This window comes from Alligator sinensis, unplaced genomic scaffold (assembly GCF_000455745.1).
Source record: "Alligator sinensis unplaced genomic scaffold, ASM45574v1 scaffold628_2, whole genome shotgun sequence".
NCBI classification, from domain to species: domain Eukaryota; kingdom Metazoa; phylum Chordata; order Crocodylia; family Alligatoridae; genus Alligator; species Alligator sinensis.
Window position 1 is genome coordinate 3,639,076 of NW_005841833.1, and position 27,200 is coordinate 3,666,275.

General features: G+C 38.3%; 1 protein-coding gene across 1 annotated transcript in view; it reads left to right on the plus strand.

The window, feature by feature from the left end:
- The first annotated feature begins 2,374 nt into the window (after positions 1-2,374).
- The window catches only part of HECTD4 (HECT domain E3 ubiquitin protein ligase 4), a 74,632-nt gene continuing 49,806 nt past the window's right edge, over positions 2,375-27,200 (plus strand). The window contains 19 exon segments of the mRNA XM_025198721.1: positions 2,375-2,777; positions 6,308-6,397; positions 6,736-6,866; positions 9,024-9,132; positions 9,629-9,767; positions 10,679-10,849; positions 11,977-12,169; positions 15,223-15,384; positions 15,491-15,604; positions 16,368-16,508; positions 16,899-17,131; positions 17,619-17,764; positions 19,484-19,554; positions 20,345-20,450; positions 21,107-21,227; positions 22,644-22,772; positions 24,563-24,687; positions 25,552-25,705; positions 27,041-27,141. Of these exon segments, the coding sequence (XP_025054506.1) occupies positions 2,515-2,777; positions 6,308-6,397; positions 6,736-6,866; positions 9,024-9,132; positions 9,629-9,767; positions 10,679-10,849; positions 11,977-12,169; positions 15,223-15,384; positions 15,491-15,604; positions 16,368-16,508; positions 16,899-17,131; positions 17,619-17,764; positions 19,484-19,554; positions 20,345-20,450; positions 21,107-21,227; positions 22,644-22,772; positions 24,563-24,687; positions 25,552-25,705; positions 27,041-27,141 (2,699 nt within the window). The 5' untranslated portion in view covers positions 2,375-2,514.

A 27,200-nucleotide genomic window follows, 5' to 3' on the forward strand; every position in this document is an offset into this window, starting at 1 on the left:
CTGCCGCGTGGCCCCCGCCCCGTGCTGCAGCCCCATGGGACTGCCTGTGCCTGCTCAGGACAGCCCTGTGTGGGCTGTGAGCGGCTGCAGCAGGGAGCTCTGGGCACAGGGTGGGGGAGGGACTGGTTTTCCCACCGGCACTCAGCACCAGCTTCTTCCCTGCCCTTCCCTACATTGTCCTCCCCCCCTTCTTCCCCCCTTTATATGAGTTTCTGGCACGGTGCAGCCATATGGTCCCAGGCCAGAAGCCTTTGCTGGGGCTTGCGGGGGCGGGGCCAGGTGGGCCCTGCTGTTGCAGGAGCTCTCCAGGGCTTCCCCTAGGTCCTACTGATCTTGGTTCCTGTCATCTTGGACAGGAAACAAGGCCAGATAAATTTTAATTTTCTAAATTTTTTTAGGGGCCCTGCAGGCCAGATAGAATTGCCCTGCGGGCCACATTCAGCCCATGAGCCAAATTTTGCCCACCCCTGCCGTAACCTGACTGGAAAAAAGGGATGCTATGATGTTTGAACTTCATGCTTCAGATCCACTTAGCAAGTAACTGTATTTCAAGATAGTTATAGATTTTGTTTGTAGCCCATACAAGGCTGTAGAGATTTGTGAATTTAATATAGTGATACATGGGTACTTTTGGCTTCACTGGGCACAACTAAGTGTTTAAGCCTCATCTGGCACACGCTCTGAAGGCCCCATTATTTTTTTGAGAAAGAAAGAGGCCGAAAAACACAACGTAAGTGATCTAAAGAAATCAATTTTTCTAGTGTTTATAACAGTATCAAAGGAGAACCCAAATAGCCACATAATGATTCCCCTTTGTGATGCCTTTCACATTAGTATAGTAAACTTTTGTTAAAAGACAGGCTTTTCTCCTTGGGTTTTAACTCTTGAGGGAGCTGCCTTTTCTGTGGAAGACCTACTGGTTTTGTTTTATTTCTTTTTTTGTTTTCTAAAAGGAGGTCTGAGATGACAGCAGTATGTGTATATTCTAAAACTGATTTTCATGAATTGGTCTTCCTCTTTGCTGTTCCTACTTGTTACTTTCCATTTGAAAATTCATCCTAGTGAGTTAAAAGTGTAATTTCCTGCAAATGCAGTCTAGTTTGACTTTCTCTGAATAGAAGTTTTAGGTTATGATTGCTTCTATAAAACAGATCGATTTAATTTTGTCTCCAGGAGGCAATAGAATTCACAAAGCTTAGCATTTAAAAAATGTATTTACTGTAAATATTGTTCTGTATAATACAGTTTAGAAGCTAATATTCTTAAATTGCTTAGAGAAATTGATATATAAAATGTACTTGCATTTTAATGGCTGAATATTAGCCTCTATAATGATGTAAATACAGTTAGATTTTTCAGGTTTTTTTAATTATTCTGGTTAAGTAGTAACAAACCCCGCTTACCACATTCATGAAGCCAGGAAATAACTTTTCCTGAAGCGATTTATTTGCCTAACCTGCAGACTCATAAGATTTAGCTGTAGCCATGTTATCGAATACCCTGGATGTCTGTCCCCAAAATTAAAACATAAAAGGACTGCGGCGAGTGTAACCACCTCAGCTCTTATTCCGTTCCTTCCTCACTAGCCTGCTTTTGCAGCATACCCAGAAAGCTTTTCTGATGGACCAAGGTGAGGAGTGAATGAGTTCCAAGGGCTTCTTGCAAAAAAACCACACTGTTAGCACCCCTCTTTGATTCTGTTGAAACTCCAGCTCCAGTTATTCTGCTGATCTCAGCTGCGGTAGTGTCAGGGAGAAAGATGACCTATCGGTTGTCTTGTATATTATGGTTTTCTCTCTTAGCATTTGGAAAAATTCTCAAACACCCGCCTTTCCATCGGGGTTTGTGATTTTGTTGTTGCTGTCGTAGCTTTGCTTCCCTCTTTGCACGGAAGTGCCAAGACCTTTCTCCTTACAAAAAATGCTATCTGAGAAGAAAGTGGCAGCAGCTGTTTGAGGTGATATAACCTGAAATAATTTGAAGGAGAAGAAATTAGGAGTATCAGAATGAAGTTAAGAGGAATAGCAGGAAGCAAACATAGCTGTTTGTTAAATTTAGAGAAGTGGTGCCAACCAGTCTAAAATCAGAGGAGGTATTACACAATGTACTTCATGGAAAAATTCCATATTTTCTGGGGCATGGACTGAAAACAGACTCACATTATGTTTCAGTTTTATATGTAGAAGTTGTATTCCATGGATATGTTTGACTTTGCTTTTTGAGTCGCACTAGTAAATGTGAACTTCTTCTTTTTTTTAGATACTAACATTTGAAACCAAGAATCCAACAGAACTAGCTGAGCGTTTACGTTCTGTATGTGGAAACCAGAGCAACGCGTATGCCCGACTTCTTGAATACCGCTTAAATGCTTTGCGCGGACTCTGGAATGCCCAGCGCCAGCTCGCCTTGGAGGAGCAGCACGAACGGGAAAGCTCTGGGGATGAAGAAACATTGGCTTTGCTTAAACGTCAGGGCTTGTTACAGCAACCTGAGCAGGCACCATTTACTTCCCGAATGGGGCTCTTACTGGTCTTTCCTCTCATTCAGTCTCAAAGTAGAACAGACCCTTCTCTCTGTAACATAACTGCTGAGGTGCTATTGAATTGCCTTCGGGACTGCCAGCCTTTGAGTTTGACTAAGGAACCAGCTGACTGTCTTAATGGAATAGAATCACTGCTCTGTTCCTGGCTGGAGGACACTTCTGCGACAGGCCAGCAGATTCCATATAAGCAGAAAGAAAATGCAGCTGCTGCCCTGGTTGCCTTGGCTTGTGCAAGGTGAGAAAAATGTGAATTGAGCTCAGTATGGTTGATGTTGATAGTATGCGTTTGTGCTAAACTGTACCAGAAGTTATGTGCTCCTACTGCTGAAAGAAATGTAAAACTCTAGAACTCTTGGTTCAGAGATGATACCTTTTATTAGAACAGCTAAGAAATCACAAAAAAATTACCTACTGCTGAATGAAATACATTTTATTTTACATTAGCCTTCAGTTTCCTAATATTAAAAATACTTGTGAAAAATGAATTTAGTGAATTAACCATTGATACTGAGCATAGACATAGAAGGTTTTAGGTTATAACTGAATAATATGTTTGTGGGTTTCCTTCATTATAGTGAGTCCTCTTGTAGGAATGATCAAAACAGGGTTTGAAACATTCTCCTCATCTTTTTTATCTCTTTGAAGGGGAGGCCATGGTAAAAGAGTTCTCTCTCTCTCCTTTATGCTTTGCCTCCCTGGTTCTGTAGCTTCAAGGATGTGTGGAGGGCAGCTTGCCTCTGTGTCTGTGTCAGTGATACTCTGCCTTAAATTGCAGTAGAGCCGTTCTCAGTCAGTTGCCACTGGACCTTGGGAGGGTCTCAGAGTAGGAAAGATATTCTGATTCTTTTTGGGGGGGGGGGTAAGAATTCTTTAATGATACTTTCTAAAGTAACTAGTGATTTTTATTTTTTATTCCGTCATTTATTTATTGGAATCCCACTCATCCCTTTCTGAGAACCAAGTCATCTCAAGGTGGGCACCTCAAATCAATAGCGAATTATGAAAATCTTGGCCTAAACTATTTTTTTTAAAGTTATTTCTTAGCTGAGACCTTGTCTACCATTTTGACTCTGAATAAAGTGGTAAAGTAGAGTTTTAACCCAAAGAAAACTGTCTCTCAGAATAGAAACTAACACATGGAGAGAGGAATGTTATCAGGTACTGTTGTACTAGATTTCTTCAACACTGAATCTGAAAAAAGACTGCTATAGTTTGTAGGGGTGTGCGAAGCGGGCCCTATTTGATTTGGATTTGGCCTGAATCAGGGACAGTGATTTGATTAATTGATTTGGATCACTGTCCCTGATTCGATTAGGCCGAATCTGAAGATTTGATGCTGATTCGGAGAATCAGCGATTCAGACATAGACACAGCTTTAAATGTTTTTTTCTACGTACCTCAAGGTACGAGTGCAGCTTGTGAAAGCTGCGATGGTAGGGCGGATGGAACGTCCCACAGGAGTGGGAGGGGCCCTCCATGTGCTTGGCAGCAAACCTGGAAGTGGGCCGGAAGTATTCCAGTCCACTTCCAGGTCTGCTGGGGAGCGTGCAGGGCGTGCCCCCCGCATGCACCCCTGGCTTGGCGATCAGCCATGGGGGGACCCCATGTGCCCCTCTCCTCTTCCCCTTCCCCTCCCCCAGACCCAGGAGGCACCGGTTGCTGGGCTGGGTGATGGGGGGGGGGGGGCAGTGTCCCCCAGCGCGCTCCCCAGTGGACCCAGAAGTGGACCAGAAGTGCTTCTGCATTTATGAGCCTCCTGCTACCCAGAGGTATGTAGAAAAAACATTTAAAGTTGTGTCTGTGTCTGAATCTCTCTGAATCGATTCGGAGGGTTCCGATTCGATTTGGAGAAATTAAAGGGTTGTCCGATTCGATTTGGATTTGGCCCTAGTAGTTTGACCTATTGATGTGCATGTCCACTGAAGTCAATGATGAACTTCATATAGTTTTACTGTATTTTGCAAACTCTTCTACTTTGGAAATTGCCTTATATACAAGGTATTCAGTCAAGTTTATCCTGGGTAGATTAAATTAAACTGATAAGCGAGGAATATTTATTTTTTTAAACATGACTTTGGAATGCAAGAATTTATTGACCCAAACAGGAGGGGTATAACACAGCCTCATTTATCATATTCAGTTTATTTCTTTCTGTCCAAGATGACAGTTCTCAAAAAACTTTGAAATACTGTTAATTCAGTTCAGTTTGTAAAGGAAACACAGTTTTAAGTGAAAAAACAGAAACGCAGATCTTTCTCAACAGATTTGTATTACTTTACCTACAGTGTAATATAGTATTTTGAGATCTCTTTCATTTACCTACAAAAGTCAGGGGTTTTTTTACATTTCAAAATAATTCCATGCACTAAACACACCCATATGAAAGTTGTTTTAAGAGGAGATTCTCATTGAGATTCCCTTTTCCAATCTTGGGGGCTTCATTTTCCTAAGAATATAAGACCTAATTTTTGAATGACCCACTGAAGTTTTCAGAGGGAAATAAAATTAAGCATCTCAAGAAGTCCCTAGATGGAGGCTTTCCCATCTTATAAAAGAAAAAAAATGCATACATTAGCAGTTTGAAATAACTGGCACCAGGGACATCTCCCAAAGCCTGTGGGGAAGCATTAAAGACAAACAGTAGAATGGCCATTTATGAGGGAAAAACCCAAAGATACCCATAGCAAAAGAAATCATCTAGGGGAAAAAAATCTCTTCACTTAATTATTTGCAGTTCTTCAGAAACACTCAGTGCATTTGCATCTGAATATTATCACAACTAGGGCACAGTCAACTCTTTCATGCTCAATAAGAGTTTTAAAATTTTGAAACAAAGCAATCCCTTAATACTCATCTCATAATTTTATCAGAACCTATAAAATGTCTATTAAAAAAGAAGTCTTTTTTTAATTCCAGAAAAATGTATTCACCATTAGGAGCTCCAACTACACACACACACACACACACACACACACACACACACTCTCTCTCTCTACAATTTACTAATCAACAAAAAGTACAATTTGAAGTTGAGCTATCATGGAGACTCAGTTTTCAAGAGACAAACTTTTACAAGTTTCTCCAGTAAAGTGACTTTTAATCCTTTCAGGAGGATGTCATGCCTTAATTCCTTCAAATATTCTGCTCTCTTTAACAGAGAGCAGGATATTTGAAGGAATGCCAGATTCGTATTTAAATAGGAATTCCTATTTAAAAGTTATTATAAACATGCCCTTAAAAATAGATTTTTAAAATTTCAGCCAATTCTAACTGATCTAAATAATAAAATATTGTCAGCTCATAGCTGACTGGCCATCTTTAGCCCTACCATTGTTAGTTGATGATAATCTAACTTTATTCCTGGGGGAACCAGATGTACTTGAACGTGTAAGGATCTTTCATCAGATTAACCAAATATGTAAATGTGGCAGTCCTATAGGAGAAGATGTAGAAGAAGCATTTGAAGTTTCCCCATTTGAAGTCTTTCCTTGCGTATTGTTCATGGAGCTGCTTTGAGGTTATGGCTGTCCGATAACTAACATTCCCATCCTTGACGGTTGCCACCTCCGATATGAGACAGAGATCATCCAGGTGAAGGATGCAAACTGAGAAGCTTTCTCTGTGTGAGAAAGAGAACCCTCACTGAGATTTTGCACTGGTGGACATTATACTCTAATTGTCTGGTTTTTTTCCTTTGAGAGCTGCCTTGTGTGCATATTCATTCTCTTTTCAACAAACTAATCCCTAGTTTTATTCTTCTCCTAGGGGATCGCTGAAAACCTTTGTTCATACAGTACATCTGTTGCAGAAACAGACTGATCTGGGATCCCTGCCTGTGGCTGATGTATTATACAGGTAGGTAGTAATTTAGTGTTTTGTATCAACTTTGAAAATGTGCAGATGTTCATGAAGATAAAATGTCCATCCTGAAATGTAGCTAAATGGCTTAACTCAATGAAAATTGAAAGCTCTTGGAAAGATCAAAATCCAGTCAATTTGCAGAAAGACAATACTAAAAGGCTAATTAAACCATTGAAATTTCCTTAGAATGGCTTAATATGAACTCAGACATGAAGATTTTCACCTTTAAAAATGTTTTTATCTTTAGCTTTTGAGCTGGTTAATTGTTGCTTTCATAGTTTTACTGAAATTTTTCTTTACGTAACTTACATTATATCCTCTGTTGTTTAAAGGTTGCTGCTTTTAGAAGGGGGACCTGGATCTCCCTCTTGTTTGTTGGGAGGAAAACACATAGTGTCTTGGGGGTTTGAAGATATGTTACCTGCACCTGATGCCAACAGTGGTTCTGGCACTGAAAACAAAGGTGAGTTATTTTACAACTAGGACAGGATCCGTGGAGGGAATGAAAGATATGTTTTGGAATGATATGGTGCTTTTAAATCTTTAGAATCTGAAAGTGCTTTCTGCTTCTAGTCAACAGCATAAAAGCAGTCACAGTATATATCAAATGACAGAAAACTGGAGCACTCTGCAATCAGATGGGACGCACAGGTCACATTTTCAGAAGTGAGCATAAATGGGCCCTACAGAAATGGGCAGACAGCTGTTTTATCTGCAAAGCTCCACCTTTGCACAGTAAAATGGCTAGCTTAGCTGTCATTTTTCCATCTTGCACATTCCAAATTTACTTTCATGGTCAGGGATCTAATTTTACAAGGCTACCCACACTGTTATTTTGCTGCATTGGTATATAGTACAAACTCAGGAAGATGACAGTATTGGTTTTGCACTCTGTTCATGTGTAGACAGTTAAATTGGCAGCCATGAGGGCCAGAATGTTTTATTTTTTAATGAAAGCCTAGATTCTCTGTTTCTGAATCCATAATGCAGGGCACACAAATACATTAAATAGACTGTTTTTTTTAATATCCCTGTTTTTATATAGTGTGTGCCATAGTTAGAAACCTACCTAATACATGGTATTTACAAAAAAGCTGGTGGTCTGAACGGGGAGGTGGTCTCCATTTTCACAGTGGAGTGTTGCAGGGTAGCTACACTCTGCTGCAAACATTTCTTTTCCCTCCCCCCCGCTCCCCAAACTCCCTTCCTCTTACTTGAGGACGCAGGGCCTTCTGCCCTTTTGTTTTTGCAGCGCGCTCTCTCTTTTTTTTTTTTCCCCCTCCCGCTCGCTGCCAATTTCACACTTTTTCACAGGGGACCTTCCAAATCCATGGTTTCCACAAAAATCTCAAAATTGTGAATTTGGTAGGTCCCTAGCCTCAGTAGTCAACAGTGAATCACATTTTTCTGCATTTCCTCCCCCTTTACTTCGAATTTCGTATTTTTGTAGCTGACAGTTAGAAAAAACATGTTAGAGATGAGGTCCTCCTTGATCAAAAATCTTTCTCAGTTTAACGAACATCAGAGGAACAAATGGTTACTTATAAAGAGAAAAAGTGAGTTGCATCAGTAATGATGTTACAACTGTATGGGGGTACTGTACACTTCTTCACAAAGCTCCAAACAGTGTTTTAAGCAGCAGGGGTGGTCTTGAGCAGGAAAGTTTGTATGTTAATACATCGTAGGTGTGTTCTTCCCTTTTGGTACTGATATATGAACAGCAGTAGCCTCTTGTGACACCCTAGAACAGTGATTCTCAACCAAGGTGCTGCAGCATCCTGGGGTGCCTTGAGATGCTTTCAAGAGGGCCATGAGGTGCCACACAGTGTTAGCAGTCTTGGGTGTACAAACACCATTCACAAGATAAACCCAGAGATTTCAAATAGGAATTGATAGCATTAAAAAGATTTTGAGTTGTTGTGGTCTTCCTGAGTTCTTTGCAACAAAAGAAATAGTGTATTATTATTTTGTAGTCAAAAAATGAGTGAAAAATAAGCTGGCATTTTCTGAGTGGTGCTTTGAGTCTAAAAAGGTTGAGAACCACTGCTCTGGAAAGAAGAATTGCATTCTTGTCAAGAAAATAAAAGAAAATGGTCCTCCACTCCTTTCTGCCCTTTAATAGAAAATGCTAAAATGTAGTGTAAGGAATAATTTTAGATTTTGTTAATGAAGATGAAGCATTTTCCATCTACAGTTAGTCCTGTTGAACAGGTCCTGCTTCCCAAGCACAGTTAACTGCAACCATCCAGCTTGCACTATATTTGTTGATTTAGAAGTCTGCAACCAGTAAAGTCTATGAGCTGTATATCTGTGTATACGATAACTGTGGCCTCAGCTCTGAACCAAGAGCCATCTGGGATTTGAGGCTGCAACTTTGGGGTGAAAAGGTAACCTAGAAATAAGAAATAGTGAAATACATGTGCTAGATGCCTGGTTTTTTCATACTGAGTGAGAAGGAATACACGATGAATAACTATGTATAAAAACAACAATACTAATTTTGATCAGTGTAGAGGAGAGTCTCCCATAGGTTTTCAGTCATTGATCTGAATGTAACAGACATGATCGTCATGGCTGTGTTGCCTGTTAAAGGTCTCTGATCATTTCCTTCCCATTTCAGATGCAGATTTAGGGCGCTGTCTTGCAGCAGATGGACTCTATCTTTATACAACTAATTCAGTGGGCAGAGGAATAAGCAAATTAGGATCTGGATTACATGGTACTTTACGGTAAGCCACAGCAGAGCTGAATGTTCACTTTGTGATATTTCTTCCTCTGCTCATTTTTTATCCTGTCAAGATAAATCTTTTTAAAGGAAATGAGATGTGCTAAGTATCTTAATGTTTTTATTATTATTATTAAACCATTTTTTCAGGGAATCAGATTTTGTCACTGGTTTTCCTCTCTGATAATTATTGCTGTTAAGCACCATCCAAGTTAGGCAATAATTTATTATGCTTTTGTTAACATATTGAAAGCTGTAGTTAGTTTAACTGCAAACTGGTTTCTAGTTATGGAATTTACTATACAAATAACTAGTTCAGATGTGACTCGTTTTACGTATTCATTTTTCATTGCTTATAATTCTTGAAATGTAAAACCAGCATTACAGCACTAAATATTTAGATACATGAATCTGTAGCTAGGGTCAGGAGGAGTTCGGGACAGTTCTTAAAAGATGTAGCATATTTAAAGGTTTTAACATCCTACCATCCTTTTTTCCAGAGGCTTTGTATATTGTCGTAATGAAGAGCTGGAGGCTGGCTGGGTTGCTTTTGGCAATGGCAAACTTCTTCATCGTCCTGTCTCCTTTGATAATAAACCTCACTCCCTTTTCCAGGTCATTGATCAGCATACCCTTCAGGTAAAAAAAAAAAAAAAAAAAAAAGAGAGAAAGAAAAAGAAAAACCTGTGTCTTTGTTTCAAAATAATAATATGGTAAAAATGTTTTTCATTTGTCATAGTTATTTATAACTTAGTCTAGTTCCATTATGCTCAGTCTGTTTATTCCCCTTTATGAAACTTTACCTGTAGCTCCTCACTGAAAGAGTTATATGACAGCTCACAGGCCATCTGTGGTGTCACAGTACTTGTGCATACAGACCACAAACTAGTAGTAGCAGAACACAGGCAAAGAAAAATGGATTTTTGGTGAGAAATCAAATAGTTTTAGAGGATGCAAAACTCTCAGACACTTCCATTTCCCTCTAGTGTAAGAATAGTTTGAATCTTTGCTACTCTCCAGAATCTGTGTTTTGCAGACCAGCTACACTCTCTCTCTCTCTCTCTCTCTCTCTCTCTCTCAACATGGTTAAAGGAATTTTTTTCCTGTTGTGGATTAAAGAAATTCTAGTAAAAAATAAAAGAATAAATTGTTTCGTTGTTTCTAACTGCATTCAGTGAGTTTCCTCAAACTCAGCATTTGGATTCTGGAAGTTAACATTTTGGAAAAGTAGGGGAAAGCACAAAGCTGTTAGTACTTGTATGGTACCATTAGAAAAATGTGTGTGCGTTTCCTGCAATTTGAAACCAGTGACTTTTTGTTTATTGTAGATGGATATTTATTTAGATGTCTTGCTAGCACGGACTTCTAGTAGGCAAACATATGCTACCCCTCAAACTAACCAATAATTAAAAGTGCACAAATAAGCCTAACAAGCCTTGCTACTAATACCAAAACACCCTTTTGATATATGCTGCTAGACTTAAGAACAGACTGTGAAATGTGAACTGGTAAGACTCTCCTTTTTTCTTGCTTTCCTACTGTACTTGTAGGTATGTCAAATAATCCCAATGCCAGTAAATCACTTCCCAGTTGGCAGTACTATGACCACCGTGCATCTTTCTTCAGATGGTACCTATTTCTACTGGATTTGGTCTCCTGCGAGCCTCAATGAAAAAACACCAAAGGGACACTCTGTCTTTATGGACATTTTTGAACTCATAGTAAGTTTAGTTTAAATATACTTTGCAACTGCTTTCTTACTCTGTCTTAATTTGATGACATGAGTAGCACTTTAAAATGCCAACGTTTAGTGAAGTTAGGAGACAGGGAAATGATGGATTTAAGTGCTAATATTTGTAACCTAACAAGGAATAAAAATATTATCAGCAAATAACTACTATTGAACAAAACAAAGTCAAGCTATAAGTTTTGTACTCTAAAGGGCATGCTAGCATAACAGTTGTATAGTATGTGCAATATATTTCTATCATTGTTCTTGCTTCATTTCATGCTGAAATAAATAACAATATAAATGTGAAATATGCATCAAAAGTTGTTTATTCCAGATTGGTTTTATTCCATTGTAACACAATAAATAAAATAAATAGATTGTTTTCACAGAAGTCATGTATATGCAAAGCTGCATAATTCACTTTGTAACCGAACTTGTCAATCACTGGCTTTTAAGTAAATCTAAATGCTTTTCAAAAAAATTACACTTCTTGGAGATCTCTAGAGTTTGGATTTCTTTTCCTTTCAACAGCCCCTTTGTATGCAAAGGAAATGTTAACAGTGTAACACTCCTGTCTCAACGCTGTATAAAACGCTAATATTTATCAAAATGGCATCTTTCCCAACAAAAGCCCTGCTTATCATTTGGTGGTGTTGCCAGTTCTTTGCTGTACAGCAGTAAAACCTTCTAGTTGTAGGCCTTCTCCATATTATCCCAAACTACTTAATAAAGGGACACTTTCCCTTCAGATTTTTGACATTGTGCATGACTGAGAGGCCTTTCTTCTCAAACTTAATGATTAAAAAAAATCTCATATAATATACCCTAAAAATAAGGGTTTGTATAATTATAGATAAATGTCTAGAAATTAATTATTGCTATGGAAAATAGACTAACAGTTCTGCTTTCCAAAGGATTAAAGGTATTACATTCAGGAATGTTGGTTTTACATCATCATCAGAATAAATCTGTCTAGATATTTACAGCAATTACCTTGTTAAATAATTTTTGCAAGAAGTTCTTATCCCACGTAGTGTTCACACCCAGATGTGATCTATTATCTCCTTTATCTTAAAGATTTTTATATCTAAAGACCTTTTTTCTTCATTTGAATAGGTAGAAAATGGTGTATGCATAGCAAATCCTCTACAGGAACGCATCATACTGATGAGAAAAGAGGGAGAGTCTGCAAAGAGTATTAATGAAATGCTTCTGAGTAGGCTTTCAAGATACAGAGCCTCCCCATCAGCAACACTGGCTGCACTAACTGGCTCTACCATCTCCAATACCCTGAAAGAAGATCAAGCAGGTTAGAAATGTTCTCTATCGTTTTACGTGTTTAGCACATTTGTTTTCAATGACACATCATTTTAAGAACTACTGTATGTGGCAAGAGAAATAATTCTGTACATACCATATCTTGCACACCCGTGTGTATGGTGTCTATATTTAGTTTCTTTTCAACTGCTGTCCAACACAATATTGTTTTTTGTCTACAAGAGTATTAAAATATTTTTGAGCTGTGTTAATTTCTTTGCAAAGATAACTTTGAAATATTTATATAAAAGTACTTTGATGCAGATGGTTAACACTCAGAAGTCTAGTAGAAAAAATGTAGTTCGTATTAATATGAATTAAGCTTCTGGTAGTGGACAGAAGCTGAGCATTGAATAACAGGAGCTATAATTGTAAACCCAACATCTTGTTATTGAAGCTATGCTCTTGAATGGCTCAGTTCTGCCCCCCCTTAATCACATTGATTGGTACCTTTCTTGTCACTTAGTCCCACAGTTTCAGTACAACTATTTCAAGATTAAGTACAATTCAGGTTGCATTGGCTTTTTAAGCATTATGTTTAACATAACATACTGCAGTGGAGAAAATATAATTTCTTATTTGAGAAGCACTTATATAGGGCAACTTGGAGGTAATTTGTTTAGTTGCTTATTTTGTTAAAAGGAATAATTGTAGAAAAGTAGGGAAAATACCAAATGAATTTGCACTGCAGATCACCCCTAAATTACTCTTGAAAGGCCTCAATCTCCCTTTGTGTTGACATTACAGCAAACATCCTGAAGTAGATGGAAAAATGTTTTTGCCACTGCATCCTGTAAACTTTCCATAGGTTATATGAAATTTACTTAACTGAAAATTTCAAAATCCAGAAGATACATATGAAGACTGAACATCCTGAAATAAAACCGATACTGTTACACACATGTGGGAAAGATGTGTTTTAGACAGAACTGACTTGCTTATTCTCTCAGCAAATAAGTTTTAGCAGTGAGCTTCTCCTTATGTATATGTCTTCAAGGACAAAGCTACCCGCTGTTATGTGGATGAGTAAGTAAAGCATGGGAAGGGATTGGAGCAGGGCCGAAGCCTGATTGGAGTGGTAAGCAAGGTCTGTGAGCTTAGGAAGTACTTTCTGAGTTGACTGAAGTCATGTGATGATCACCTCTTCCCCCTAATGGACATGACAAAGGACATTTGAATAGTTACGTATCTGATTCTAACAAGGTTTGGACAAAACGTTGGTTATGGGTAGAGAGAAGAAAGGACAGATTTTGGCAATACTGTTGTAGAAGGAAAATTGACAGGCTTGGATATGGAGAAAAAAAGTGAAGGAAGAGTTTAATTGCCAGGATAGTGAACCTGTATCCCATGGGGGGGTTAATGAAATTGGGCTGAAAATGGGAGAAAGGGGAAAACAAGCTAGATGCAGAAAGTATCCTGTAAGCAGTCAAAAATGGCATTTGTAGTATACTGGGGTAGAGAGCCTTAAAAAAAATCCTCCAAGAAATATAAAAGGACATTTTTTTCAAATAAATGTTTTATTTCTAGACAGTGGTTCGTAATTAAAGCACTGACAGATCTGAAATGATAGCATAGTGAATTACTTCTGTTATGGCATCATTAATTCTCACTAGGAATAGGATACTGCAGAAAATCCTAAATAAGCTGCTTCTGGTTGTTTGATGTCAGAGGCTTTCAAAATGAATTTTGATATTGCATCACTCGGTGGACGCTGTGTGAGAACAGTTAATCTTATTCTTAATACTTTATGCAAGTGACAGTGTGTATGTTGTAAAATTTCATTAAGCTTGTATAAATACATTTTGAGCAAGAGATGCTCAAATGCGATACTCCATTCTGTTTGAGGCATCTAGGTATCATTCCCATTCAAAGCTTTTCTATCATACCCTATTCATTTTGGGGCTGTGGTGGAATTTCTCTTCTTTGATAGTGTCCTATATTATTACTGATGAAGTGGCAAGTATATGGATGTTGGTATAAAATATTTATGTATTGTTAATATTACAACATTACTTTGTTATGAACTTGACACTAATAATTTAGGATTGTTTTAATAAGATTCCTTGACCAAACCGGTATATTTATTGCTTTCATGGCTTTTGATGTATTTTTTTTAAGCATCTCCCCCAGGCAAGATTTTAGTTAGGTCTTAAACAGTTCCCTTCCTGTCCCAAAGATGCTCTGGGGGCCTGGACTCACTGACTAACATTGGATCATTATAAAGTTCTGAACTTTTAAATACTTCATAGATCCAGCTACCCCTTAAGTACTTGGAAAGCTAGAAGCTTGAGTGGGATATACAATACTTTCTGTAAATATTTTCTTAAAGTTTGTACAGATCTTACAGTCTGTGTGTCCGGGTATAGAAAAAGAAGATATGTGGAGATCTTTAAAAGGATCTTATTTGGCTAAGGAGTGGATTGAAGTGTTGTAGAAAGAGAATTCTGAGTTGCTCATGAGTGAACCCCAAATAGATAATGCTTGGGGAAGGGTGGATCATCTTTTGGAGGCAGCTTCATTCTAACCTGCTTGTCTGGGTGGTTAGCTTACTATTGGGTAATAGATGTAGAGGATGTATTAAGGCAAAGTGATGATGAATCCCAGGGGGCCTCTTGTCTTTAAAAACTTTTCTGGCTTTAAGATATTGCCCCGAGTACTTTATCGCCTTATAGTCCATATGGCAGATGTCTCTATGTTAGGTACTTGTTTTCGTTTTTTGGCTAGGTTTTTATGGAGAGGGTGGAGTGGAAACTAAGACTCGGTATTCTTATTCATATTTAAAGTTGTGTTTTTTTCTAAATTGTATTGAAAAATACATCTGAAACCATGTATGCTCTCTTAGGGATTAACACCTAATTTACGAAGGATCTTTAGGGTCTAGTAGCTGCTTCCAAATACTGCACAAATGTTGCTAATCAGTATTTCTGACGAATTGATTTAAATTCCAGAACCAACGCCTATAAGTCTTGCCACCTATTATATTCTACATATTTAATTGTTCAGACAAACAAGTTTTTTTACTGTAGTTTCTATTTAATGTTTCAGCTGCCAACACTAGTTGTGGGTTGCCACTAAAAATGTTACGAAAAACTCCCATTTACACATGTGGAACGTATTTGGTGATGTTGGTCCCACCGCCAGGTGGATCAGGCAGCTCTGCTACACGATCACTGTTCGGTGGTTCAAGTGGTTTGTCATCACTGAAAAGTAAGTGTGTTGTGTTTCTGGCATATTTAAGAAAACTCACTCCTGTAATTAATATGACGACCTTCAGAGAGATTAATTGGAGACTTTTTTTTTCTTCTCTCCCAAGTCCTTGCTTCTAGTTTGGTGTTCAATATTTCGGATGGGCAGTTCACAAGCCGAGCAGATCTCATTGATGCTGCAGGAAGCTCACTTGGACGTGGGGCCCTAGTACCCGGACTTGGTAATAAATAGATACATTTTATGGGAACCAAACAGTACTGTAGCAACCCATTTTCTGCCTAATTTCGTGTCAGTTGGCCATGCCTCATAAGCAATTTATGAGCTCCCAGATTTATGAATTGTTTAAATTTTGTAAAAGTCTAAATACAGACAAGAATTTGTGAAGTGAAAACTCAAGACATACTGGAGGAAGATCCTGGTTCTCATTTCTCCTGGTTCTATTTCTTATACAATATATAAGTAACGTGCCAGCTTCAGGAGTGAGCAAAAACATTGATCCTAACAGAAAAGAATAATAGAAAAATTTTTGTTCTAAATCTTCTTGTTCTCTTTTTCCTATAAGTATGTAGTATGTGAATAATTAGTGAGTATGTGAAGGGTTGTAGAAAAGGAATTTTGAAACCATTTTATCTCATTTTTTTTTTCTTGAGAACAGCAGCATCTGATACAGCCCCAACTTTTCAGTTGACTGCAAATGGTAGCAAGCAATGAGTGATAAGATCATGGTGGAATACTAAATATAGAACTAACATGTTTCTCTGAGAGCAGAGGAAGGGTATGCTTTGATAACATTAGGAAAATTCTTTTAACATTTTGTTACTCTCAGCTATTATTTTTAAGTAGCTTGGTGTGCCACGTAATAGATTTGAGGGCATAATATCAGATATAGCAATATTTCAGTTTTCTTCAAAGGAAAATATTATGATAGAATTTGCTATAGTCAGATAATTTTTAATACAGGTATTTATTTTTTCTCTTCGCAGGTGCATGTTATGATACTATGAATAACATGATATGGACGTGCTCTAATGACTATATTGATCAATGGTGTAATCCTGGAAACCAAGCTTTCCATTATGTCTGTCAGAGACTAGGAGTTAGCCATATCATTACAGAGCCCAGAGGTGAGGTAAACCTACCATAAGCACTTTGTGTAAGGTGCAAGTGAAATATGTAAATGAATTTACAGTGACATACTGTAAATTCAAATAAATGGCTAAACAGACTTTCTTTAGAAAGTCACAACATACTGCTTCATGCAAAAGTGGTTATACTTATTGGACAAAATTATTTGATCTCACTGAAGAAAAAGATGTTTTTGCATGTGTGTTTGAAAGATATCAGGTTGTTACTGTCTTTAAAGTTTAAAAATATTGCACAGAAATCCCTTGCCTTTCATGCAGGTGGTAACAGAAACGCTGCTGCATTGGCCTGATGCTGATACTGATTTTGTAATGTATTTTAAATGTGGGTGTACATTTCACAGAAGTATTGAAATTTGATTTTCCTTGTAGGCGACGCTATAACCACAAATGAGGTTATCAACCAGTTACTGCACCATGTTGGTGCCATGTGCATCCACCAACTCAATCTGCTTGCAGCCAGTAACAATCTCCCAATAACTAATTTTTTGGGCAAGCAACATCCAATTGAAGCACACCATCTCAGCAGTATTTGTGACATCATGGAGAAAGCCATGGTTAATGGAGACACTTGCATTATACGCTGCATCCTTGTTGTCTTTCAGGTATAAAATAATCTCCCATATATTTAGAATCAGCTCTCTAAAGGAGATCTTCGAGAATGCAGGCTAAAAAGTAAGCTTTTTTAGAAAAGGAATGGTGACATTTGTCAAGTAAAAAAAGCTAATGGACATTGACCTAAAATTGACATTGTATTTCTCTGTGTTTCTATAATGTCTTCCAGCCTAAAATTAGGACTCTGAGAAGCAAATACTTATCCCCATTTTGCAGAATGGAAAGGTACCAGAGGGTAGGAAGTGCAAGGGGTAGGAAGATGGCTTGTCTTGTTAACCTGCTAGCCTGAAACTCAGGAGATTTTGGATCTAATTCCTGACGCAGCTGCAGATTTCAAGGGATCCTGTGCAAAATTAGGGTTTTAGCAACAAAAATACTCAAAATTCTTTTCCCCATTAAGCCACTGTTAAAGATCCTTTTCTTAAGGATTTCTCTGGAGCAGAGAGAAAATTCACTTTTAACTTTCTGTTTTTGCAGGTGGTTTTAAAATTTTTCTTCAGCCCCCAAACTGAGAGAAACAGAGACATTGTCAGAAGATCTGGCCTGTTACTGTGGCAGTTACTGATGGCACCAAAGGACCAGATTTGTTCTGAAATTCAGAAGGAGGTTTGCCTAGCAATCAGGTAAATATCACCTGTTTACTCAGATCTAGGCTTTCTAAACTAATCAGGTTAACAGTACAGCTAGCCTCAATTTTATTACAAGAATCTAGGTTTTAGTTGTACCTTTAGCAATTTAATTTTAGATTAGTATCATTGCATCTTTTAAATCTGGCCTGTATTTTGGATAGTGGGATACATTAAGTGGTAATGGTGACTTATTAGGTAATAGCTTACATTACGTCTACTTAAAAACCCAGTAGTAGATTTTATTAGCTACAGCATCTTTGTTTTCTCACCCTAATCAGGTGCACGGTGTTGAATAGCTGCAATATTCCAGTTAATGACTGTAGATGGACAAAGCAATTACATTATAATTTCCAGTTATAATAAGTTTCGTCTGTCACAATACAGGAAGCTAACCCACAATAATTTTACCTAAATGAAAAAGGGAGTAAAATTATTGCAGTTGAGCTCCTATTAGCATGAGAGGACAGATGAAAGAGGTAATGCAGTTCAGATGAATCTGCTATATTCCACCCCTGCTTTTAAACCAGCATAATAGTTTCATTTGTCCACACTTCAGTCATGGGTGAAGTGACTTTCTTGTGCTGTAATGTATAAATTTGCATATGCTCTAAAATGAAGGTAATATTTGTGTTAGTTGTAAATAGTAGTGCTTCAGAAAGTAAGTTGAGATTGTTGGGAGGTGGCCAGGAGCGTGAGGGCAAGCAGAGTGGGTTGTGGAGGATGCTTCTAGGTTGATGAGCACTTTGAAAAACTACAGAAGGGATAGCACATTTGTCCAGCGAGTCGCATAGGGAGGAGAGACAAGAAACCTGTGCATGTGTGGGAGTGAACACAGTGTGTCTGCAGAGACATCAGCCCTTGAAAAGCTTACACAAAACAGCTGTTTCAGCTCCCCAGCATGCTAGATGGTGCTGCTGCTGCACTTGAACTTCAAGCTGAACGACTTCTTTTCCATGATTTGTCAAAACAGCCCCAGGGCCAAGTAGAGGACAATAACAATGGAAAAAAAGGCAATTGTCTATCAAGAAAACAAGATAATGTTCATCTCAAGGGCAAGGAAAATTGTCTCAAATGTTCTGTTCACAGATCTAAATCTGCTTTCAAGTGGGAAGTGTTCCAAAGCTTGAGAACAAAATCTTCCAAAGATCAGCCTGTGTGGTTTAGTTACAAACCACAGAGTTCCACAAGGTTTGCAACCATTGAAGTGCATGGGAGAATACATTTGAAAAAGCATATTTTAAATGTCTTTGGATTTGTTCACTGCATATATTGATATTGGGCAACAATTAAGTTATTGTTACACTATTTAAATGTTTCTTTGGTCAGGAAATCTCTTAGAACATTTGGGGTAGATAAAGAAAAGAGCAGATCAGTGAAGACCAGAAATCCTTCCTTTTCCTCATTGTGGTATTAAGATACTAACCTGTACTTCATACTTGGAATTCATGATTTTTTTGGACAAATCTGGAATCAAATCTGAAATATGATTCATTGACTTTCCATGAGTTAATGATTCTGAGTCTTTATTTCAAACCTACCTGGATATGGCCAGCCATGGAGTTAAAAGGGAGCAGATGGCTCAGGGCAGGAGAATCCTCTGTTTAGGGAACAAAACGTATTTAAAGTATTGTATACATTCTATAGTATAAATTCTATGATTCTAAATAGCAGGAGAAAACAGCTGTCAATATGACATTATTTTATTTTTTTTAGCTCTGGTTTAAATATCCTATATCCTGGAGAAGTAGAAATCAATAACTTACTTAAGTTGGTCTTAACTGAAGGTAAGAAGTTCTTATTGTCATTTTGGAACGTAATTCCTGTAATTGAAAACACAATAGAAGATGTGTGTTATTTTGTGGTGAACACTCTTCCATTTCTGGGATCAGAGCAGTTTAGGAATGCTAGTGGGTCTTAGCCAATCCCACCAGCATCATTATTTTCTTGGAAGTCATAGGATGTTTTAGGTCTCAAACATTATTCTTTACCAGAGTATTTGCAGTTGTCTAAAGCTGTGATTCTAAACCAGGGTGCTATAGTATACCCTGTGGTGGTGTGAGATCCTTTTAAGGGTGTTGTGGGATGCCACCCAATATCAGCACTGTTAGATATGCTAATGTAGTGTCAAAACCATTCTGACCTGTTGTGATCTTTCTGAGTTGTTTACAGCAGAAGAATCTGTATTTTATTTTTCTGTAGTTAAAAAATGAGTGAAAGCTAAGAGGTGGCATTTTCTGAGGGGTGCCTTGAGTCTAATGTGGAGTGTCTTGAGTCCTAAAAGGTTCAGGTCATTGGTCTGAAATCAAGAAGGTTTAAAAATCTCTTCCATCACATAGCATGTCCCATCCTGTTTTGCATAGCATGGGAATGTTGTCTCAGAATTTAAGATAGGAAATTAGGCATTTCCAATAAGTTCCTTTGTCTATAGAGAACCACAGTAAACAATAAGAGTAGTTACTGTTGGTCTGTAGCGTATGGGAAGCAGATGCTTTATGAATTAATAAATATTGTTTCTATAAAAGGCTGTTTTATAAGTTTTCATCATCTGTATCATAAATGTGTATTCCATTATAGGAGAGAGAAATAGTGGTCTCTCCCAACTTCGTGATGTGATCCTGACTAATTTAGCTGAACAGCTTCAGAACAACAGATTTGGAAGTGAAGATGATGATCATTACAGGTAAATTAGAATAATGCTTGTCTTTGCCACTCTTACGAAAAATAGATTTCAGTACATATTAGGAGCTTTATTATAAACTTGATGTATTGCTAGCTGTATGATTGTACTGCATCGCTTGCCTAAGAAGCGCTAAATTCTCTGGGTGGTTTGAGGTATTAATGGAGTTTTGGAGATTTCTGTAGAGCTGCAGGAGTGCTTTGGAGGAGCCTTTTGTGGAGTCCTCAGATCGTTACAATAGAGCAGATAGCATTCTATAATTTGACACGGCACTCCACATTCCCATATTACAAATGCTGCTCTTCCGCCACAAAACTAAGTTACTTCAAGATTGAAGTTTGGGAGAGGTCTCTTTTTAAGAACTGATTCACATCATGGAGTCCCTCAGAACTGGAACAAAATGAATGCAGATCCATTGCACTGAACTCTCTTAACCAAGCGAGGGCTAGTTTTTCTTGTATGAATTATGGTAAGATGGAAAATTTTCCAGCATCTTTGGTATGGTATGCTCTAGCTAGCAAGTCAGTCCTTCAGCATTTCTGATACAAAGTCATTTAGTTGGTTTCACCTAACTTGTAATGTGGTTTGTCAGGATTTTACACTCATTTGAAAAGTATCCATCCTGATCAACTTCTCCTTATCTTTCCTGAATGTTAAAGACTAAATGATGAGCTGTTGCACTACATTCTCAAGATAGTTGTTCGAGAATCTTGTGTCTTAATCACCAAGTGCCAAACTGTATCTAAAGATGACTTTCAGAAGCTTCTTTCAACTGTGCCTGTAAGTAAAATGTACCTGATTAAAAATGTTACATTTGCTTAAGCTTTTTTTTTCTTGTTATTCAGCCCAGCCATTTTTCCCCTAGTGTGTTGAAATATAACTAATTCAGGATGTAGCCTTCAGAAGGATAGGTGAGGTAGCTTCTTTAAGTTATACTGTTGCAAACATGAAACCTGATTAATCTTACAAATTTGAAATGCCCATAAATGGAAAAGGACAGTTGAAAAACAGTAACATTCCTTCAGTGCAATGATCCTTTAAACGGTGGTTCTCAACCTTTTTTGTACCCGGACCCATTTGTAAACATCAGTGGCCAGTCCTGACCCAGTGCCCCTCACTCCCAACCCACTACCCCCTGCCCCCTCTCCAATGTGTGGGGCAGGGGGGCCCCAAACAGCCCCTTGCAGGATGGAACTCTGCCAGTCTGCAAGGGAAAAGCCACAGTTTCCCACATTTTTCTCCTTTAATGGAGAATCCTTTTTTAAAGTTCATTTATCCACTTTTAAAGTTTGTTCAGGACCATTTCTTATAGTCTTGTTACTTACTTTTGGGGCATGATCTACGGGATGAGAAACACTGCTTTAAACAGTGCAGGGTTATGGACTGATGCATTGTTCTTTTCACTTAGCTGTTTCAGTTATTTAAAAAAATACTTTCATATAGTATCCTTCAGAATTTCAAAGTAATTTACAAAATAGGATAGAAAACAGAAAACCTTTCAGAGTCGTATAAAATGGTGCATACAGAGGGGAGGAATGCTGTAGGTGCAGAAATAAGAGATGAGAAAAAGCTGATATTTAAAATGTTAGAAATGCATATAAATATTCTTAGAGTCAGCTTACAGAATGGAAGGATGCAGTGACTGGGAAATATTAATTGGGGTGAGGTTTGGGATATGTAGTGTTTCAGATTTACTGCAGTAGCAACTCGCTAATTCTCATTTCAACCTTATTGACCCTGTGCTCCTCATAAATTACATGCCAACCAATTATGTCCTGCCTTTCAGCAAGGATCCTACGGCCGAACTCTGCAAACGAGGTCTTTTGTTAAGATGTCATTGCTCGTACAGTACATATGTGTAAATATTTAATGCTTAATTGCAGCTGCAATTTTTCAAATAAAGTATAATGCAAGATGTAAACCTTTCAAATGTTTCATTTATTTGTTAATTTGCAAAATTCAGTGGTTTGCCATTGCTCCCAACACTTCAGCATGAACTAGGGAAATTCTGCTGATACAACAAAAGCACTGTAAATCGGTGGCAGTAGTCTGTTCAAGAGAAGTAATTGTTTTCCTTACGCTCTGTTCTTTTTTCTTGGTTGTTTCTTGTTCATATTTTTAAAATGCACAAGGATTGTCTGTGCCGTGCTGATTAAAGAAGATGGATAATGTAAAATGTGCTTATTTATATTAAAGGCTGCGTCTTCATGCTTGCGGTATCTGATGGCCGTACAGAATCACCTTCTCAGTAATACTATATTGATTAAACCTGATGAAAATGATGACAGTGACAGCTCCTTGCAGGGAGAGACATTGAAGGTACAGGTAAACACCAAGTTTTATTCCCAGTACTGCTTTCTCCGGCCAGTGTTCTTCTGACAGTTCTTCTGTCTTCAGTGCAGCTTACTGGTAGAATCTTTGTGTGCCGTCTTGTCAGGTTTTGTTATGTTGATGCGTTACATGGTGAAAGCCAATACCGTTCCATATTTCAGCTAGAATTGATGGTTAGTTTTTGTATAATGTCATTGCTTGACCTTGGTTTGTTTAATGAGTTTGTCAGCGCCTCCCTCCTAAAAATGTTTATAAAGGGGTTCATATTTAGCCATTAAGGGGCACTTCTACATGTGCATTAATGCACTTTAGTTAATGTGCATTAAATCTAGTATCTCCGGGCATTTATATGCATACCTTTTTGTCCTGCAGTGCATCAGAGGTCGGGTGGATCAGAACAGACTCGATTAATCGAGCTGAGGCACACTGCACTGTGCCGTATGCAGTTGTATAAGCAGCAAAATATGTGTCAGAGTGCAGAAAATGGTGGCAGTGCACTTTTGAACTAAAACACCTCCGACGTATTTTAGTTTAAAAGCGCGCCACCATCATTTTCTCAGCACTGATGCTCATTTTGCCACTTAGAAAACTGCATGTGCCACAGCGCCGGGCACTTTTAAAAGCACCCCACACTGCAGCATAAGCATGTGTGCAAATGCCCTCCATTGTGAAGTACTAGGAAAATGCACATTAGCCTGTCTTACTGCATATTAACTAAATAGCACAGTTTTTAAGTGACGCTTAATGCACATTAGCCTATTTTAATGCGCGTTAACTAAATAGAATGCTTTTTTAGTGATACTTTAATGCACATTAAAGCACATGTGTAGATGTACCCAAGGCATGTTTTGGACAGAAAATTAGTATGTAGGAAGTCATCTGCATATACATGTCTTTTTCTGTATTTATAGCTGTGAAACAACTAATTAAAAAAAGATTAGTTCTTCTGAGATTTAGATGCACGTCTGTTGCTTTCAGAAAATGATTTGGACTCCTATCACTCAATTGGCATAATTTATATATATTTTTGTGTGTGTTTTGAGCTTAAGTCATGTGGAATTACCTTCTTCCTTGTTTTGTAATAGTTTGAGACCTGTTCACCCTTAGAGCTTTGTCAAAGCCCACCTTTGTCTTCTCACCCCAGCGGGTGTCATGGGAAGTATGACATCGAGGTATTAGAGTGGTTTTGTCGGTTCAAGCTTTATTAAACTGTGGTTATAGTTACGTTGATGCTGGAATAGTGTTGTTAGTAATTCTCAGTTTTGTCCCAACACTGGTTTTGTTTTCATACGTTATACTGTGATCTTACTAACTGCTGTTGCTGGGCTGTTTGTCTGTTGCTTTATATAGGAGTTTGTGCTTGCAATCTTAGGTAGTTTGTTTCTGTCCAAGCTTATTCGGTAAATACTAAATGTCTCAGTACAGTTGTCTGTCATTCTCACTATTCATCCATGTCTTCATTGTTCAGTTTCTCTCTCTACAGCGATCCTCAAACCTGCTAGGACATTCTGTCATCAGGTGCAGACCCTTGGCTGGCTAGTAGCTGCTCTCATGTGCTGGGGATTCCTTCCCTCTCTAGAAACTGGATGTGCATCCAGTAAAATGCACCTAGTTTCTCCCAGCACTTTTGGGCTTAGCATTAATCAAATTTAAGTCTGGGATGAAGCTACTCCTGCAGGCCTGCCAGGTCGCATTACCGTTATTTAATTTGGAAATCCATCCTTTTACGGCTCAGTTGTTTTATTCTCTAGGAGTTTAAGCATTGTCTAACTTTTTGCACCTAGGAGTTAAAGGCCAGTATTTTGTCTCTTGCTACACAAATCCTGACCGGATGTGATGAAGTCTTAGAAATGCTGCAGCAAGTCACTACAGCTCTTATAAACAGTGACATTTCTGACAGAGAGCAGAGGTAAGACAAGCTGCCTAAATACCTGTTAGTCTGAAAGAGGTGAGCTGCTGCCCTTCTTGTAGACAGGCTGGCTCAGTAAAAGGATGCTATCATTATCAGTATTTGTATCTTTGTAATTAAGTTGTTGAAAGAGGACAGGGCTATTTCTTTATACCAGCGGTTCCCAAACTCTAACAGGTTGTGCACCACCAACTTAAAATGATAAGTACCACCAGCAAATTTTTCAGTTCAACCTTAAGTTTGAAGTAGCACCAGCAAATTTTTGTCATATAAAGTAATTATAATAAATTTGTTAACGCGTAGCACTGACAGCTTGTCTGCGTACCACTGGTGGTACACGTACCACAGATTGGGAGCCGCAGTTTTATACCATTATTGTTTCTACTTCTGGCTATTTCTATTTCTCTCTCTCTCTCTCTCTCTCTGTTTCTCTCTGTTTTTGTCTCTCATCTTATAGGCCTCAAGAGTTATATGCCATAACTAGAGCCTTCCATCTCCTGTCTTCTGCAGTCCCTTTCCACCTTGTCACATCTTTGCCCATCCCTTCCAGATCAGTTTTTATGTAATCTTCCCATCGTTGCCTTGGTCTGCCTTGATCTGACTGAAAGTCTGATACCCTCCACCTCAGCTTCCAGAATTTGTCTTGCATGCCATATCTTATTGGTTCTTGTAATTTATGATTTAAAAATATTAATGTACTCTCTACATGTTAATAGATGTTATTGATGTGCTTGAGTAAGTATTTGCTGCCACAGTTTGAACCATGTATGCAGTCTCATTAGATATGAAACTCATTTCTTTATATAAAATGGTCATGGCAACTCACGAAAGAAGTGTTCCTATGTATATCCTTGACTTTTGCAGATTAAAAGGCCTGGAACAAGTTACTAAGGCAACCATGCTTGGTCATTTGCTTCCTGTATTACTGACATCCCTGATGCATCCAAATTTACAGACTCTTACCATGGCTGATGCACTGATGCCTCAGCTGGTACAGTTGGTACTTTATACCAGTCAGGTATGGCATTTTTACAGTAGATATAATTAGTGATTTTAAACACATATATTAAACTTACTAGTGGCATTTTCATGAGTAAGCCTCAAAACGCAACATGTAGGCTGAAGAAAAACAACAAAAAATTATCTCAAACATATACCCAAAATGAACTGTGCTGGTAATGCAGCCTCCAAGGTGTTGAGGCATAAAAATATCAGCTAATCATAAGAATTGCCATGCTCTGTCACAGGTCCAGCTTATCCAGTACCCTGTCTCTGACAGCAGGTGGCTGGTAGCAGTTACTTTATAGGAAGGGTATAAGGAACAAAGCATGGTTAGAGTTGTACCCAGTTACCAGTAGCCATCAGGTGTTGTTTCTATCAAAGTTCTTTCGTTATGTGTATCAGAAAAGGGCTAGGAAGAAAAGACTAAGTCAGTTTAATATTGCCTATAATTCTAGCTTTCTGGTGATTTTTACGACCCAGTTGTTAAGTTAGGAAAAAGTTCCTTAATTTTGACATCGCTCATGTGGCTGCAGTAGCTGAAGTAAATTTTGCTTTAATACTTTAGCTCAGACATTCTGGTATGACGGTATCTTACAAGAAACCTTCATAAGCTCCCTTAATACTAACAATTTCACACCTTCCCTGTGGCAACAACAGCAAGTGTTTACTCGAAATAGGATTTTTCATGTTTTTAAGAAGTGATTTTAGACCAAGAGAACAATGAGAAGAGCTAGGACCATATGACCAGACATAATTAATGCACGGATTGCAGTCTAAGAACTGCTGCTTGACACCTGCTGATGTTGGAAACAGATTCCATGCAACGTGACCAACCAAGTTTAAGACACACTGCCGTTAATACTTATGCTGCTAATATTAATAGACTTCAGGGTACAAATCTACCCTGTTTCAGTAACCCAAGCAATTCTGGAGAAGAGAATACAGGATTTGATAACAGCCTTCAAATATCTGAAGGGTGGTTATAAAGGGAATGAAGATTAGACTCTTCTCTGTGGCTGTAAGGGACAAGACTAGAAGCATTGGCCTCAGACTGTAGCAGAGGAAATTTAGGTTGGAGATTAGGAAGAACTTTCTCACTGGCGTGTGAAGCAATGAAACTGGCCACCTAGAGAGGCTGTGGAATCTCCATCCCTTGAAAATGTTCAAGAGCAGGTTGGACAGACACTTGATTGGGATGGTTGAGTCAGGGATGAGCATGCCTTGAGCAAGGGGCTAAACTACTAGATGACACCCTGAGGCCCCGACCAACCCTGCTTGACTATGGTTCTATGACTCTTAACATCAAATGTATTGTTTATATACTGTTAAAGTTACTCCTGTTATGTTACAGACTGCCTTGCTGCTTAAAACTCAGTCTCCAGTTTTTGCGGAAGTGTGCAGTTCCCCCAGTGGTACATCAGACCAGAAGAGCAAGTTGTTACCTGATGAGAGGTGATTGATGTTAGATCAATTTTTTTCTCGCCTATTATGTACCACCTTTCATTACTAAT